The sequence below is a fragment of the Hemitrygon akajei genome, chromosome 19, assembly GCF_048418815.1.
Source record: "Hemitrygon akajei chromosome 19, sHemAka1.3, whole genome shotgun sequence".
NCBI lineage: Eukaryota > Metazoa > Chordata > Chondrichthyes > Myliobatiformes > Dasyatidae > Hemitrygon > Hemitrygon akajei.
The window spans coordinates 66,650,228-66,669,370 of NC_133142.1; the positions used below are offsets into that span (position 1 = coordinate 66,650,228).

At 40.3% G+C, this 19,143-nt stretch overlaps 1 protein-coding gene across 1 annotated transcript in view; it reads right to left on the minus strand.

The window, feature by feature from the left end:
- The window catches only part of ippk (inositol 1,3,4,5,6-pentakisphosphate 2-kinase), a 125,785-nt gene that overhangs the window by 21,339 nt on the left and 85,303 nt on the right, over positions 1–19,143 (minus strand). Inside the window, exons 7-9 of the mRNA XM_073072678.1 lie at positions 12,625–12,683; positions 11,549–11,621; positions 3,029–3,311 (exon numbers count right to left, since the gene is read on the minus strand). Of these exons, the coding sequence (XP_072928779.1) occupies positions 3,029–3,311; positions 11,549–11,621; positions 12,625–12,683 (415 nt within the window). The remainder of the gene's footprint in view (positions 1–3,028; positions 3,312–11,548; positions 11,622–12,624; positions 12,684–19,143) is intronic.

The window sequence follows — 19,143 nt, forward strand, 5'->3', positions numbered from 1 at the left end:
TTCTAGAGCATCAGGATCTCTGCCAGGGAAGACAGAGCCTGCACAAAAGGGATGGGTTACACCTGAACCCGCGGGGGCCCAATGTCATTGTGGGCAGGTTTTTGAGAACTGTTGGGGAGGGTTTAAACTGATATGGCAGGCGGGATAGGAAGCTGAGTAATGGGGCTGAGAATGGGGCATTTGGCAAAGAAGCAGAGGCAACGAGACTGTCAGAAAGGACAGACATGATAGTGGAAAATTGCAGTCAGTGGAATAAGTGTAATTGCAGTGTAACGGGGCAAAATCAAAAGGGATGATGAATACAGGACTGAAGGTGTTATATTTGAAAGCAGGAAGTATATAAAATAGATGACCTTATTGCAAAGTTAGAGATTGGCAGGTATGACACTAGGCATGACTAAGATATGGCTAAAAGAAGATTATAGTTGGGAACATAATATCCAAGGATTCACAGTGTAATGAAAGGATGAACAGGAAGGCAGAAGGGGTGGTGTTGCTCTACTGATTAAAAAATGAAATCAAATCCTTATGAACTGGTGACATAGGATCCAGAAGATGTAGAATCAATGTGGGTAGAGTTAAGAAATTGCAAGGATAACAAGTCCTGGGTATAGAGAGTGTAGAGCAGTGGGCTAAGCACCACACCTTGGAGGTGCACCAGTGTGATTTGTCAGCGAGGAAGCATTATCAGCAATCAATATTGATTCTGGTCTTCCGGTTAGGAAGTCGAGGATCCAATTACAAAGGGAGGTACAGAGGCCCAGGTTGTGTAACTTATCGATCAGGATTCTGGGAATAATGGTGTTAAACACAGAGTTGCAGTCAACAAACAGCATCCTGATATTGGTGTTTGTGTTGTCCAGGTGATCTCAGGCCGTGTGAAGAGCCACTGAGATTGCGTCTGCCGTAGACCTATTATGGTGATAGGCAAACTGCAGTGGTTCCAGGTCTTTGGTGAGGCAGAAGATCATTCTAGTCATGACCAACCACTTACAGCATTGCATCAATCTATTGCTACTAGGCACTGCAATGTGCTGATGTTGGAGAGGGTTCAAAGGAGGTTCACGAAAATTATTCCAGGACTGAAAGGCTTATCACATGAGGAGTATTTGATAGTTCTCAGCCTGTATATGCTGGAATTCAGAAAAATGAGGGGGGGATCTCATTGTAACCCATTGCATATTGAAAGGCTTTGATAAGAGCAGATGTGGAGAGGGTTTTCCTGTAGTGGGGGAGTCTAGAACAACCTTAAAGTAGAGGAACGCCCATTTAGAATGGAGGTAAGGAGGAAGCTCTTTAGCCAGAGGGTGGTCAATCTGTGCAATTCTTTGACATAGGTGGCTGTGGAGGCCCGGTCATGGAGCGTACCTAAAGTGGAGTTTGATACATTTTTGATAAGACATGGAGTTATTAGGGAGCAAGCAAGAAATTGGGGTTGAGAGGGAAATGAATCAGCCATGATCAAAAAGTGGAGCAAACTCGATGGGCCAAATGGCCTAATTCTGCTCCAAGGTCTTATCTTCTTGTACCCTGATTATAACTTTATCGGAAACAACTCAGGATTGTCCAATTGACTTAGGATCACCTTGGGGAACAGAAATGAAAAATTACTGCAGGTGACCATTTGAAAAGCTATTGGAGGTAAAGAAAGAAATAACGTATCATCATCACGAATAATAAACATCATTCATGGCATGTGTCACTGCCGTGTTCAGGAAATCACTTGACTGACAAAATTGGAATTAAGTTACTTAATTTAAAAAAAAGACACTGATTTTAATTATCACCATAGGTTCTACAACTACCTTCAACATAATGCAAGGAGTTTGTGCATTCTCCCTGTGACCGCATGGGTTTCCTTGGGGTGCTCCGGTTTCCTCCCACAAATCTAAAGGCATCCTGATTGGTAGGTTAATTGGTCATTGTAAATTGTCCAATGATTAGGCTAGGATTAAATGGATGGCGTGGCTTGAGGGCCGGAGGGGCCTATTCTGTGTTGTATCTCAATAAAAAATTTTTTTAAAAAGAAGATAGTTCTTCTATAGGAAATGACGCACCCCAAACAATTATAGATGTTAAATGCAAAACTGGAATACACCATCACGTGAAGGTGCCCCTCCTAGCAACACATTACCCTGACTTGCAAATATACCAGCACTGTAAGTGGATTGAAGTCTTGGAACTCCTTAATAAACTGCATGATGGGAGCCCTTACTTCTTGGTGGAAGTGAAGAGTTATTTAATTAGCCCTAGGTACAACAACTGTACAGTAGATGTGGACTTGCCTATTGCTTTAAAACTAGCAGTAATAAAAAGTTCAATCAGCCAGCTTGATATTTTATACACATCACATATGGCATAAATATCAGAATAGTTTAATAATTTGAGTCAATCCTCTTCATCCAATCTTTTTGTACTGATTTCTGAATCATTCAGAGGTACTGTTTTACATCACTTGCATAAATCTAGCTGGCTGAATTCATACAAAGGTATTTTGAAAGTTAGATACTGATCTGATATTAGTAATAGCAACATAAATTGCCCAGTGTAGCCATCATTATAGGATGACACCAACCTTGATTACACTTGGAAATATGTGAGTGGGCCCAGGTTCAAATGACTGGCCCATACCAAAGTCCATGCATAGCAGTCTAGAGATTTAATTTACAAAATTATGTCATACTTGAAATGCACAGCAAAACACCCATTAATATGGTAAAGAGCCCACAAGGCTAAAAATGGATACTGATGAAAAATAAAATTTGGCTGCAAGCTTTGCAAGGCAAGATCCAGAAAAAAATTGAAAACTGTCAATGAATAAAGATCTCAAAGATCCAGTTAAAAATAAATGAGGTGGTTAAGGTTATTGTGATGAAAACTTAAGGAGTGTTATCTTTATAAGTCTCTTGTTAATTGGACTAGGCCAACTCGTAATTGCAACAGAGAATAAAGATCAAACACTTAATCTAATCATGCTCATCATTAAATAATAATACTTCCAGATAAAATAGTAACAAAAAAAACTTACTATTTCTTAAAACATCCCTGCGAAACTGACTCGCTTCACATTGGCTCATTTCCTCTGAAATACGTGTTCTCTTCATATCGCCTGTCCTGCAGGAGTCTGCAGGAGTACTTAACAAAGCCATTGTTATTACTTGAATGAGTTCAGTGATAACAGTTCGGATACATTGTGGTCCATTAACCACACCGTTTGTGGGGAAGAAGTATGCTTTCAAATGATTAGCAAGTTCATTCAGATCCATCAAGCAATCTTGGTCATCTTTACAGCCAAATATCAACTCTCCATTCTTCATGGGTTAGTCATCAAAGCACGCAGGGGTTTTGTCGATACAAGGGGAAAGGAAGAAGATGAAAAGATACAAAAATGAAAAATTGGAAACCAAATACAAGAGGCAAATAATGCATCTCTATACAGTGTATTTTAAAAACCATTCAAATAAGGATTAATAGTGTAGTATTGCAAACAGTGCATTGCTGATCACTAAATGACAACTTCTGCTTATGGATAATTTCTTACCTTGTGCATTCCAGGTTTCTTTATTCTATTGCTGAACATTTATTTCAAATTATACACGCAATTAAAAATGAACAACTGATTATTTAAAAACCATTAAAACATTTTCTGTATCTAAAATAAGTTTTTCCACATGAATTTTGGCTAAAGCCAAAACAAGTCTGCAGCAGATGCCATCTCCCTGGCCCGTCTCTGAAGCATCTGGGCAGTAAAAACCATAGAGACTATTGACTACGGCTTTGCCATCAATACTATTATTCGAAGCAAATTAATTAAGCTCTGGACCACAGGAGTCAAAGCCTCCCTCCACAACTGGATCTTCAATTTCTTGACCAACAGACTACAACCAGAAAAGATACCTAGCAACACCTCTACCACTATTATTCAAAAAACTGGTATTCCACAAGGTTGCATGCTCAACTCCCTACTCTATTCCCTGTACTTCATGGCCAAATTCTGCTCTAATTTCCCCATCCACAAGTTTGCAGATATGTCATCATAATGGGCTATATCTCAAATAATGTTGAGTCACTGTACAGGAAAGAGATAGAGAGATAACATAATATACTTTCCCTCAATGTAAGCAAAAGAGGTGGTGATTGACTTCAACAAAGGGGAAAACAAAGTGATGTATACACTCCTGTCTACATCAATAGCATCGAGATTGAGAGCTTTGAGCTTCTAGGAATAAACTTCACCAATAGCCTATCCTGATCTAATCACGTTGACTCCACAACAACCAGAAAAGCTCACCAAAGCCTTACTTCCTAAGGAGGCCAAAGAAATTTGGCTCGTCCCCATCAAACCTTACCAATTTTTAATGATGCAACATAGAAAGCATTCTATATGTATGCATGACAGCTTAATGTGCTTACTGCTTTGCACATGACCACAAGAAACTGCAGAGATTTGTGGACAGCACATCCCATCACAGCAACCACCTCCTGTCTATAGACTGTCTGTACTTCTCATTGCCTCAGAAAAGCAGTGAGCATCAAAGGCCCACCTACCCTCTTCTCCCCTTGGGCAGAAGATACAAGACTTTGAAGGCACATACAACCTGGCTCAAGGAGAGCTTCTACCCTGCTGTTATAAGGCTATTAAATGATACAATATGTACTCTTGACCTCAATCTGTCTCATTATGATCTTGTACTTTATTGTTTACCAACACTGCACTTTCTCCACAGCTGTTCTACTTTATTCTGCATTATTGTTTTGCCTTGCCCTAACTCAATGCACTGTTTAATAATTTGATCTGTTTGAATAGTATGTAACACAAGCTTTCCACTGTATCTCAGTATATATAATAATAAACCAATTCCAGGAATTGATGCTACACATAACCAAATCATGCCATTGTCACCAAGTATGGAGGAATCTCAGCATTCAAACCTCAGATATTCATTTTCCTTCAGGATAAATTTAGAGATTGAAACTGCAAGGTAACCAAATGAATGCATTATATAGGACTTCAAATCAGTGAAGGAACATATGAGTAAATGATCCCAATCTAAAACATGATATTGTATTTATAATTTACCTTTTACATGTTGAACATAATTTATCCTTTTTAATCAATGGTTTTAATATTTGTCTGCATGTCACATTTAATAGTCATTTAATGTTCAACCTCAAATAAGTACCTGAATAGGTGGTAATTACTATCAGCAGGAAATGTATCAGCAGTTTACAAACTTGGGTCTGCTTTACATGTTGATGCAATGTCACTGACAGCATTTAAGTGCCAGATGAACACTTAAATCACTTAAGTATAGAAGAGCTATAAAACAAATGCTTGGTGATGAGGTTTAATATGTAAGGGTGTCGACTGGTTGGTGTGGATGAATTAGGCCAAATGTCCCACTTCCATGCAGTACAATTTTATAATTCTAAAATGGCAAAGGAATTCTGTGATGTACAATGAACAAGCTGTTTAGATAATGATAAAAGATCAGCACTGTTTCCTGAAAAAATAAGCAAGTACAGTCAGCCCTCCTTATCCGCGGGGGATTGGTTCCGGGACCCCCCCCCCCCCCGCGGATACCAAAATTAGTAGATGGTCAAGACCCTTATTTAACATGTATCAGTGGGTGGTCTTCAGGACCCAGCAGAACCCCAGTCTTTATTTAACATGTCTCCGTGCTGTGCACATTATGTTCTGACTTCAAATCCGACTTACCCAGATTCAGGAATGGAACTCATTCATAACCCGGGGACTGCCTGTACTTTTAAGTCATTTCTAGATTACTTATAATACCTAATACAATGTAAATGCTATGTAAATAATTGCTATACTGTACTGTTTAGGGAATAATGACAAGAAAAAAGTCTGTACATGGTCAAGCAACGAGTACTGTAGAGAGATCTTCCGGGTTTTCCCGATCCGAGGTCGGTTGAATCCGCGCATACGGAATCTGCGGATAAGGAGGACCGACTGTACGTCAAAAGCTATGCCACCTGCAATTGTCAGGAATAGGGGTATTTCTACACTATTTGTGTGAAGAACAGTTTCTTCAATAAATATTTAATTGCTGGAAATGTTCATGTGTTTTTCAATTTATTTTCAACTCCTTTCTTAATCCAATCAGTTTTTAACTCTCTTATTTCTGCACCCTATTTGACACTGAAATCACTAATCTGAATTGTTTTGTAAATAACTAATTATTTTAAAAGGATACAACACTGACAAAGATTTAGTATGCCTTATAAAGAACATTAAACCATTTTGATGTCAAATTCATTTCAATTTGCTGTTCAATATTTCAAACAGACAAGTGAAAATCTAACACGAGGAAATCTGCAGATGCTAGAAATTCAAACAACAACACACACAAAATGCTGGTGGAACACAGCAGGCCAGGCAGCATCTATAGGGAGAAGCACTGTTGGCGTTTCAGGCCGAGGCCCTTCGTCAGGACTAACTGAAAGGAAAGATCGTAAGAGATTTGAAAGTAGTGGGGGGAGGGGGAAATGCGAAATGATAGGAGAAGACCGGAGGGGGTGGGATGAAGCTAAGAGCTGGAAAGGTGATTGGCGAAAGTGATACAGAGCTGGAGAAGGGAAAGGATCATGGGACAGTATGCCTCAGGAGAAAGAAAGGGGGGGAAGCACCAGAGGGAGATGGAGAACAGGCAAACAACTAAATATGTCAGGGATGGGGTAAGAAGGGGAGGAGGGGCATTAACAGAAGTTAGAGAAGTCAATGTTCATGCCATCAGGTTGGAGGCTACCCAGCCGGTATATAAGGTGTTGTTCCTCCAACCTGAGAGTGGCTTCATTTTGACAGTAGAAGAGGCCATGGATAGACATATCAGAATGGGAATGGGACATGGAATTAAAATGTGTGGCCACTGGGAGATCCTGCTTTTTCTGGCGGACCGAGTGTAGGTGTTCAGCGAAAAGGCCACACCGGAAGCAACGGATGCAGTATACCACACCAGCCGACTCACAGGTGAAGTGTTGCCTCACCTGAAAGGACTGTCTGGGGCCCTGAATGGTGGTAAGGGAGGAAGTGTAAGGGCAGGTGTAGCATTTGTTCCGTTTACAAGATAAGTGCCAGGAGGGAGATCGGTGGGAAGGGATGGGGGGGACGAGTGGACAAGGGAGTCGCGGGATCCCTGCGAAAAGCAGAAGGGGGGGGAGGGAAAAATGTGTTTGGTAGTAGGATCCCGTTGGAGGTGGCGGAAGTTACGGAGAATTATATGTTGGACCTGGAGGCTGGTGGGGTGGTAGGTAAGGACAAGAGGAACCCTATCCCGAGTGGGGTGGCGGGTGGATGGGGTGAGGGCAGATGTGTGGGAAATGGGAGCGGTGCGTTTGAGAGCAGAGTTGATGGTGGACGAAGGGAAGCCCCTTTGTTTAAAAAAAGGAAGACATCTCCTTCATCCTGGAATGAAAAGCCTCATCCTGAGAGCAGATGCGGCGGAGATGGAGGAATTGTGAGAAGGGGATAGTTTTTTGCAAGAGACAGGGTGGGAAGAGGAATAGTCCAGGTAGCTGTGAGAGTCTGTAGGTATCAGTAGATAGGCTGTCTCCAGAGGTGGAGACAGAAAGATCAAGAAAGGGGAGGGAGGTGTCAGAAATGGACCAGGTAAATTTGAGGGCAGGGTGAAAGTTGGAGGTAAAGTTAATGAAGTCGACGAGCTCAGCATGTGTGCAAGAGGCAGCGCCAATGCAGTCGTCGATGTAGCGAAGGAAAAGAGGGGGATGGATACCGGTATAGACTTGGAATATGGACTGTTCCACAAAGCCAACAAAAAGGCAGGCATAACTGGGACCCATACGGGTGCCCATGGCTACACCCTTGGCTTGGAGGAAGTGGGAGGAGCCAAAGGAGAAATTATTGAGAGTAAGAACTAATTCTGCTAGACGGAGCAGAGTGGTGGTAGAGGGGAATTGGTTAGGTCTGGAATCCAAAAAAAAGCGAAGAGCCTCGAGAACATCTCGGTGGGGGATGGAGTCATATAGGGACTGGACGTCCATGGTGAAAATAAGACGGTGGGGGCCAGTGAAAATCTACTAGTTTTGTTCAGTTGTAATCAATTCTAGGTCATTGAGTTAATTACCCTTTGCACTCATTTACAAGAGTTCCCAAAGCTTGCCTGTCAGGTGCAAGTAGCTTTATCACCATTCTGCTCAAATGTAAACAAGGTAGTTTCAAAATAAGATGATTAATGACAAGGCACAGAATCATGCCACAGTTGAATCTGAATAGCTAAGTAAAGGTTTAGCTAATGGTTCTGCATAACAAAATGAGTAAACTGCAATTACAAATAATATACAAAGGAATGATCCAACAAGTCATACTTCTTGGCTGGAGAAATTTACCTTACTTACTGGTCTGATCCACGCAACCACGTGGATCAGTACTTGGAGCTATGATGTTGTGGCCATTACAGAGACTTGGATGGCTCAGGGGCAGGAATGGTTACTTCAAGTCGCAGGCTTGTTTTAGAAAGGACAGGAAGGGAGGCAAAAGAGGTGGGGGCGTGGCACTGTTGATCGGATATGGTGTCACATCTGCAGAAAAGGAGTAAGTCATGGAGGGATTGTCTACAGAGTCTCTGTGATGGAAGTTAGGAACAGGAAGGGCTCAATAACTCTACTGGGTGTTTTTTTTAATATAAATCACCTAATAGTAACAGGGACATCGAGGAGCTGATAGGGAGACAGATTCTGAAAAGGAGTAATAATAACAGGGTTGTCATGGTGGGAGATTTTAATTTCCCAAATATTGATTGCCATCTCCCTGGATCAAGGGGTTTAGATGGGTTGGAGTTGTTAGGTGTGTTCAAGAAGGCTTCTTCATACAATATTTGGATAAGCCTGCAAGAGAAGAGGCTGTACTTGATCTGGTATTGGGAAATGAACCTGGTCAGGTGTCAGACCTCTCAGTGGAAGAGCATTTTGGAGATAGTGATCACAATTCTATCTCCTTTACAATAGCATTGGAGAGGGATAGGAACAGACAAGTTAGGAAAGCGTTTAATTGGAGTAAGGAGAAATATGAAGCTATCAGGCAGGAACTTGTAAGCATAAATTGGGAACATTTGTTCTCAGGGAAATGTACGTAAGAAATGTGGCAAATGTTCGAGGGATATTTGCGTGGAGTTCTGCAGAGGTACGTTTCAAAGAGACAAGGAAAGGATGGTAGGGTACAGAAACCTTGGTGTACAAAGGCGGTTGTAAATCTAGTCAAGTAAAGAAAAGCTTACGAAAGGTTCAAAAAGCTAGGTAATGATAGAGATCCAGAAGATTATAAGGCTAGCAGGAAGGAGCTTAAGAATGAAATTAGGAGAGCCTTAAGGGGCATTGAGAAGGCCTTGTCAGACAGGATTAAGGAAAACCCCAAGGCATTCTACAAGTATTTGAAGAGCAAGAGGGTAACACTTGAGAGAATACGACCAATCAAGTGTGACAGTGGAAAACTGTGAATGGAACCGGAGGAGATAGCAGAGGTACTTAATGAATAAATTGCTTCAGTATTCACTACGGAAAAGGATCTTGGCGATTGTAGGAATGACTTACAGCAGACTGAAAAGCTTGAGCATGTAGATATTAAGAAAGAGGATGTTCTGGAGCTTTTGGAAAGCATCAAGTTGGATAAATCACCGGGACCAGATGAGATGTACCCCTGGCTACTGTGGGAGGCAAGGGAGGAGATTGCTGAACCTTTGGCGATGATCTTTGCATCATCAATGGGGACAGGAGAGGTTCTGAAGGATTGGAGTATTGCAGATGTTATTCCCTTATTCAAGAAAATGAGTAGAGATAGCCCAGGAAATTATAGACCAGTGAGTTTTACTTCAGTGGTTGGTAAGTTGATGGAGAAGATCCTGAGAGGCAGGATTTATGAACATTTGGAAAGACATAGTATGATTAGGGATAGTCAGCATGGCTTTGCCAAAGGCAGGTTGTGCCTTAAGGTAGGGCAGTAAATGTAGTGAGTATGAATTTCAGCAAGGCACTTGATAAGGTACCACATGCAAGGCTTATTGAGAAAGTAAGGAGGCATGGGATCCAAGGGAACATTGCTTTGTGGATTCAGAACTGGCTTGCCCACAGAAGGCAAAGAGTGGTTGTAGACGGGTCATATTCTGTATGGAGGTCAGTGACCAGGTATGCCTCAGGGACCCTTACTCTTCGTGATATTTATAAATGACCTGGATGAGGAAGTGGAGGGATGGCTTAGTAAAAGATTAGGGGTGTTGTGGATAGTGTGGAGGGCTGTCAGAGGTTACAGCGGGACATTGATAGGATGCAAAACTGGGCTGAGAAGTGGCAGATGGAGTTCAACCCAGATAAATGTGAGATGGCTCATTTTGGTAGGTCAAATATGATGGCAGAATATAGTATTAATGGTAAGACTCTTGACAGTGTGGAGGATCAGAGGGATCTTGGGGTTCGAGTCCACAGGACACTCAAAGCAGCTGTGTGTGTGGTTAAGAAGGCATACAGTGCATTGGCCGCCATTAATCGTGGGACTGAGTTTAGGAGCCAAGAGATAATGTTGCAGCTGTATAGGAACCTGGTCAGATTCCACTTGGAGTACTGTGCTCAATTCTGGTTGCCTCACTACAGGAAGGATGTGAAAACCATAGAAAGGGTGCAGAGGAGATTTACAAGGGTGTTGCCAGGATTGGGGAGCATGCCTTATGAGAACAGTTTGAGTGAACTCGGTCTTTTCTCCTTGGAGCAACGGAGGATGAGATGTGACCTGATAGAGGTATACAAGATGATAAGAGACATTGATCATGTGGATAGTCAGAGGCTTTTTCCCAGGGCAGAAATTTCTAGTACCAGAGGGCACAGTTTTAGAGGAGATGTCAGGGTTAAGCTTTTTTTTTAAAAATTAAAATGCAGAGAGTGGTGAGTGCGTGGAATGGGCTGCTGGCAATTGTTGTGGAGGTGGATACGATAGGGTCTTTTAAGAGACTCCGAGATAGGTACATGGAGCTTAGAAAAATAGAGGGCTATGGATAACTCTAGGTAATTTCAAAGGTAAGGACATGTTCAGTACAGCTTGTGGGCCAAAGGGCAGTAGGTTTTCTATGTTTCTATGGTCTCCCTATGGGAGACCAATGGGAAATGGGAAAATTTACTGAATATAGCAACTGATGTGAACTATATCAGGTCTCAAATACAAGGTCTATCAAATAAATGTTTGGGAAAGAAGCCAGGCTCTCACTCATACTCTGCTTTTATTAAGCTTTTATCCTAATCAACCCATGTAAGTACCTGCAAACAAACAACTACCAGCAGCAATACCTGAAATGTCAGGAAGACAACCATTAGTGTAGGATGCTGGAGAGACCGAACTGTTGCACTGATGACCATAAACAATGTCATGTTTGTAATTGTCTATTAACTGCTTGTTATATTTGAACTAAATGGCTAACTAGGAACCAGAGGAAAAAAATTAGGTCTTACAAAGCTATGTGTTAGGGTTGATCTTAAGAGGTAATTGAGTTTGTTTCTGTCTTCAATACATTTTAAGCAAACAATTTACCTTAAAAATCTTTAAATTGTTCTGAGGCTCCTGCAACAAACTTTTCAAGGCTATGCACATTCGTTGTTTATTCCTGTGAAGAACATGAGCACATTATTAATTACACTATTTACATCTCTAAAAACAACTTTTTGTGCCAGCAAAGATTCCCCAAACAAGTATACATATCCAACAAAACAAGTGCAATTTCAATTTAAAGTGATCTTTCAATCGCTGTAATTTTAGTGGTTTTTAAATGGCCTGACATTCAGATATTAAATTGAATAATAAATTAAAAGCACTTAACATTAAACTAATTCAATTTTTAATTAATTCAGCTGTTTGTGATCCACCACTGCAATGAGTCTGAGGAATGAGCTGACAGGCTCAGCCTTCCCTAAGTAACTCAACTGCTAAATGCCATTCTAGCTGATTAGGATAGGAAAGAATCAACAATTGTTCAGTCTTGTTCCAACATTCAATTACATCATAAATGAACTGATCTGGTATTCATCGACATATTTCTCCCAGTCATTAACTTCAGCAGCCTACTTTCATGGGTGACAGTGGTGCAGCAGTTGGTGCTGTGTGATCTGGGCTCATCTTTCTTTGGCTTTATATTCTTTTCAGGTCTGTGGATTTCCACCTGGTGCTCTGGTTTTCTCCTATGTCTCAAAAAATATTCTGGTAGATAATTGGCTATGGTAAAATTACCACTGATATAAGTGGGTGGTATAAAAATTTATGTGTTGGAAGAGGTAAAAAGCTGATGGGCATGTAAAGATAAACAAGTGACAAGAAAATAAATGGAATTGATAGAAGTACCCCAAGAGCCAGTATGTAGGAGTAAATGGACTGAATGGTCACCTCTGCCATTAGAAATATGAGATAGCTGAGAAATGAGAGATAAATCTCACAATGCAATTCAATGTTTAGAGATCTTGGTGAATGCCTAAAAACATATCAAGTGTTTTGAGAGTGAAACAAAACTGTTCTTCAATCTCTCAGTAATTAAAGAAAATACATAGCAATACTTAAGTGAAGAAAATGCATCCGATTAATAAAGGAAATACCATACGCTTTTCAAAACATCTTACCCTGAAAAAAGGTCAAGAGGACAGTATTTGCTCATCTTCTTCCACTTTCCATTAGCCACCTTTTAAGAAGAAATGTAGTTAGACCCAAAAATATCAAAATCAATAGATGCAGTCTGTGCAAGTGATGCAATACAGAATGAAGTATTAATGAATTTCTGAATTTTTTTAACTTTAGAATGAATGTAGGAGCGAAGTATCTGTTCTCTACTCTGTGTTGCAGGGTTTATTATGGTAACTATTCACACGAGTGGGGTTGTGGTAAAAGCAAAGGGGAATAAATAATGTATTCTTGCTTATTTCATTACAGTTTGTAGCTTCGGACTGGCGGAGATTGTATCTTTTGCCAACCGCTGAATAATGCTTAACTTACACGTCAATAGGCTTAAGTTCATTGCTTCAAGGTTGTATGTTAATTAATTGTTAATAAAGGGCTGAATAAATGATTCAACTTTGGAAGCAATCATCAGAGCTGAGGGTATGTCATACAAGTATAACAAATCTGCAGGGTCACAAGCAGCAGCAATTCTTTTGGTTTTGTTTTACGATCAAGAATCCTTACTTCCAAAAGACAAATATAGCATACATGATAAAACTATTTCACTTTTTTTAATTATCGGAAGAAACAAATGGTTAATACAATGGAAACAGAAAATGCTGGAAAAATCCAACAAGTTGCGCAGCATCTGTGGAAAGAGATACCGCTGACATGTCAAGCTAAAGATCCTTAACCATTATAGAGAAGATGAGAAAGTAAGTTGGTCTATGTAGCTGAGAAGGTGTGGAAAAGCAACAGGCAGAACAAAAGGAATGTCCGTATGCCTTCAGGACCCAGCAATCCACATATTTAACCCCAGCCTAATTATTGGACAAATTTATAATGATCCACTGACCATCTTTGGACTGAAGGAGGAAACCAGAGCACCCAAAGGAAACCCATACACACACACAGGAACAACATACAAACTTTCTCTCAGAGAATGGCAGAATTGAATTCTAAACTCCAACACCCCAAGCTGTAATAGTGTCGCACTAAGTGCTACATTTGGGCCATCAGTAGGCTCGTTCAATCCAGTTACATGCATTGTGATAGAAAAGATCCTTCATGGGGAAATACGAGATGAAGAAACTCAATTGTGAAATTAGTGCCTAATCTTAAATAAAGGTAATTACAAAGGTAGAAAAGCATAATTTGGAAAATAAACTTAAAGACATGATCATAGCAAAGGACTGATACATATTTAAGTGACACACACATAAATATTCCATTAAGAAACAAGATTTAAAAAAAGATTACCAAAATATTTAAAGTAAAAGATAAAATGTTGTGAAAATTTATGGCAGGCCATAAGAGTTTTCAAAACAAGTAACAGTGAAAAATAAAATGGAAGAAAATGGATGAAAGTACACAAAAGGGAATGATACTGGATATGAATATTCTTCCCTTTTATGCACATTTGTGTCAGCTCCTTTCTATTTTTCTATTTCTTGCTAGTTTATTCTCATCCATTATCTCTTCCTTTCCAATATTAGACTAATCAACCTTCCCTAGAGACTGTTATTCTTTATTTTAAGGGAAATGATGATATCACATCAGCACTGTCATGGCTGTACTGGCATCTTTATTCAAAAACAGATACAGCTGTGTAGGAAACAGTTCAAAGAAGGTGAACTGGACTAATATTAGAAAGAAACTGTTTGTTTTCTCTAGAGTTTGGAAGAGCATAAGACAATCTGAATGAAACAAAAGATCCTGAGAGCTACTGACAAGGTAGAGGTGCTGAGGACATATCCACTCATGCAAGAATCTAAAACTTGGTAGTCAGCCATCAAATTCTAAATTTGTGTATATTTACAAAATACAATTAAGTTGGTCAGTTAAACTATTGAAAATCTTTTCTTTGTACTTTTGTCAGTTAAATAAAGGTTCACGTGAATTAACATATCACAGATTTTTGTTTTTATTGCATTTTGGAAAACTTTTCTGGAAATGGGATTTGTAGTTATCGTCATTAAATATACTGAGAAACTTCTTTGAAGCATAATTGTAACTTGCTGTTTGACAGTGGAGTAGAGAAACTGTTATGTATTATCATGTGTCTTCATTTCTGAGCCCTGCACCCCCCCCCCCCTCAGATGAATGGGAAAGATTGCTTGGAAGTGTTCTTAAAATAATGGCATTTTCCACCCAGTGTATAGTCAGTATTTTTGCCTTCACCGGCACTGCTAATCCCCAACAGAGTAATTTGTTGTTCCTTATATAGTATTTAATATGTTCTTTCTCTCTGATCCTGGAGTCGTGCGGCCCTGGCCTGATCCGATTCTTGTTCTCTCCTCCTTCTGTGCCTGTTGCTGTCATTCTGGAGACGTGCATGCCTCTCCTCCTCTGTCTCGTCTTCTCTCCTCTTCTTTGTCCTGACTCTTTGATCCTAGAGTCATGCGGCCCTGGCCTCATCCAATTCTTGTTCTCTCCCTCTCCTTGCTGCTTCCCGACGCCATTTGGCATCATCTCTTGACCATAATGCCCCCTTATCTTTCTACGCGGCATAATTAGGCTGTCCATTTTTTTAATCCTAATGCTTGATAGAAGATACAAAGCAGTAACACCTAAGCCTCCAGGATGCTGATTTTTCTTGATGATATGATTGGCGCTCTCCTAAATGGGTGTGATAGCCCTGCCCTTTTGCTGTGTTTGGTGTCGCTGCTGTGAGCATCGTGAGGCATTGCTGAGGCTGGCCGTGTGCATGCGTTGTGGTGTCGTGTCGCGGTTTCCATGAAAGGTGGAATCAGCTCTGTGAGCATCGTGAGGCACTGCTGAGGCTGGCCGTGCGCATGCGTCATGGTGTTGCATCGCGGTTTCCATTAAAGCTGGAATCGGCTCGGATTGTGGAAAGCAGGGCCTGGTGATTGACGAGTGAACAATTTTATATGAATATATAACCCTGAACTTTGCATGCATTCTGTAAGTTAACGCATTTTATGTTGATTTAATCCAAAAAAAAGTGCCGCTTTAATGCACCATTTGGGCTAACTGGAGGTCACAAACAGAGCATGAGAGTTTTAGTAGTATATAGATAAACTATGCTGACACTTGCCAAACAAATTAAATTTGAGGTCCCAATACTGTATTGATTTTTATTTCCTTAATGACAGACTTCAGCATTTTCCCCAATGGTTCTTAAGATCTTCCCAGAAATCCAGTGAATTTTGGAAGATGACTACCATTATCCACACAGGCATTTCTTTTAAGATCCTGGAACCCAGCTGTCAAGTTCAAGGAATGTGCTTAATGTTTTCTACCACAAAGACATTCAAATATTTGTTCAGTCTTTGCTATTCCCTTTTTACAATTAATACCTCACAAATGGAGCCAACATACATTTGGCTTTCCAAATACTTGTAACTCTGACTGGCTTACATTATCTGCTGGTTTACTCAAGTTTATTTCCCCCCTCTATCCTTTGAATCATTCCTTGCTGATCTGCAGAATTCTTGCATTATGACCTGTGTGGATGATAGTGTGTCTTAGAGAACGAACCCAAGATTTCCCAAACCTGAAGCCTTGAATGAAGCACGATATGCAGAGTCTGTTGGGGGCTAGATCTGTGGTGGTCAAGACTGGCAATTCAGAATCCTACAAGAAGTCCAGGTACAATCTACAGAAGGCCAAAGAGAAAGCAAATACCTAATTCCATTTAGCTTTTGGAATTTTAGAAATTAGATTGGATCACAGCTGTGGCAGGGTTTGTATGTCATTGCTTCCTACAAGGAAGAACTTAACAGTTTTAACAAACTTAAATGGTAGCAACATTTCATTCCCCAATGAGCCCAATGCATTTTATACACACATCAAACGAAAGAGTAACACCACAGCATCTAGCAACACCGCGATCATTGTCTCCAAGACCAATATCAGAACACGGTTCAGGGAGGAAATGAACACTTTCAAATGTCAGGCACTCAGCAGGGTACTGAAAACATGCAAACCAACTGGCAGAAGCATTCAAGAACATCTTTTATTGCTTCAAAAGGGCAGGAATCACACTAGTGCCAAAGAACAGGGTGAGCTGCTTCAACAACAATTGATTAATAGTACACACATGTAGTAAATGTTTTAAGAGCTTGGTCACAGCTAAAACTCTTGCCCGAGAAAGGACCCGGACCTATTGCAATTCGCTTACTGCGACAACGGTTCTACAGCAGACACAAACTCACTGGCTCTTCACACTGCTTTGGAACACCTAAACAACAGCAAAACCCATGTCGTGCTGCTGTTTATCAAATACAGCTCAACATTCAGCTGAGCTACTTGTAAGTATTAATCACCAAGCTTCTATCAATCACCCGGGCTTCTGTAGTCAGTGCAGATCAGTGATAACACCTCTGCCTTGCTTACTATCAATTAAGGATGCGTGCCTAGCTACCGCTCTACTCTCTATAATCATTACCGTCTGGCTACCCACAGCTCAAACACAATTTATAAATTTGCAGGTGATGCTCTTACTGGTAAAATCTCAGATGGTAACGAGGTACAGGAGTAAGAAGGAACAGCTGATTGAGCAACAAGAACCTCACATTCAGCATCGACAAGACCAAGGAACTGATTGTCGAATTCAGGAAAGGAAATTTGGAAGAATATGCACCAATTGTCATTGAGTAGTTAGTGGTGAAGGGGTGAGCAGCTTTAAGTGGGAACATCTCCAAGGATATGTCCTGGGCTTAACACATTGATGCAGGCAGCTTAACTTCATTAGAGGTTTGAGGAGATTTGATATGCCACTAAAGACGTGCAAATTTCTATATAGATGTATGGTAGAGAGCATTGTGACTGCATTACAACCTGATACAGAGGCTCCAATGCACAGTCTCACACAAGGCTGCAGAGGATTGTAGACTCAGCCAGCTCCATTATGGGCACAACCCTCCCCCCTACATTCGAAGACAGTGCCAAGAAAGCATTATCCATCATTAAGGACCCTCATTATCTGGGACATACCGATTCTCAATACTACCATCAGGGTGGAGGTACATGAGACTTAAGACCCATCTGCAATGATCCAGAAGCAGCTTCTTCCACAGCATCAGATTTCGGAATGGTTCATTTTTTGCATGACATATTTATTTTGTTATTTATAGTAATTTTATATCTTTGAACTGTACTGTTACAGAAAAATAGTAAATTTCACCTCACGTAAGACAGTGATAATAAGCTTGATTCTGAATATCAATTTTCTGGTTCATTACTATTTTTCACAACTTTGTTCCACTGTTTTCAGTTTGATATCATCCATCAGTCAGCACAGATGAATTATCATTCTCACAAAGTACCGTAGATGCCAGATTATAAGCCGCTACTTTTTCCCCACGCTTTGAACAGCTTTGAACACTGCGGCCTTTACTACGGTGCGGCTAATGCATGGTTTTTTTTCATGCCGCCAAAAACATTTTGCCTCGTAACAGTAGACCAATAAAATTGATGAGTAGTTCACAGAGGTCCAATGAAATTGTACGATAAATCAAGCGCACTTTCACAATTAAATTATTGTAAATTATTGTAAATTATTGTAAATTATTGTAAATTATTGTACTCACCCTCATCAACATGGAAAACACTCGAAGAAAAGCATTGTGCTGCCTTTATGGCAGTTATTTAGTTTATAATATTTTCGCTTAGTAATTCATTTGTTAGTATTTTCTAGTTAAAGTTAGAAGTGTTTTAAGTATATTTGTTTTCTGTACTACATCCCGGGATGCTATGACGTCACATCCGGTTTCGCCGTGTCTTGTGGGAAATTCCGGTTTGCGATAAACGGAAAGGTGGGGGCAAGCGCATTAGACCCGCGCGAGAACGCTGCTTTTAAGTTAAAGGCGATCAATAACTTTTCCTGGTAGGCTGCAGTATATATTTTTTTACCAGTCGTTAGGAGATATTGGAATGTTGTTTGTGCACTGTTCAGTAAAAAAGTATACGCAACGTAATTTGTGTGTTACCGATACGTATGTATATTTAAAAGTAGCCGTGTTACAGGCACGGTTCGAAAAAAAGCATTTGCAATATGTATTTGTTTATGTTACCATACGGATTTAATTAAAAGTTAAAAAATCTTCACGTGTAATATCTTTCTGTGTAAATATCTCATATTACAACGTGGGACACCTGCAGCTTAAAATCCGGTGCGGCTTGTACAAGTACAAAATTGATTTTCTTTCTAAAATTAGAGCCTGCAGCTTTTAATCAGGTGCGCTCTGTAGTACGGAATCTACGGTACTCCTTTAAAATTTACAAGATCTCCTTAAATGCCCATTTCCCCCCATTCCTGATTAAGGGTCTCGGCCCGAAACGTTGGCTACTCTTTTCTCACGGATGCTGCCAGACCTGCTGAGTTCTTCCAGCGTTGTGTATGTATTCTTTGATCCATAGCATCTGCAGTTGTATTTTTGTGTCCTTAAATGTCTGTCAATGCTGAACCATTTTCCCTTCAATCTATTCTCAGAAACACAAGAGATTCAGCAGATGCTGAA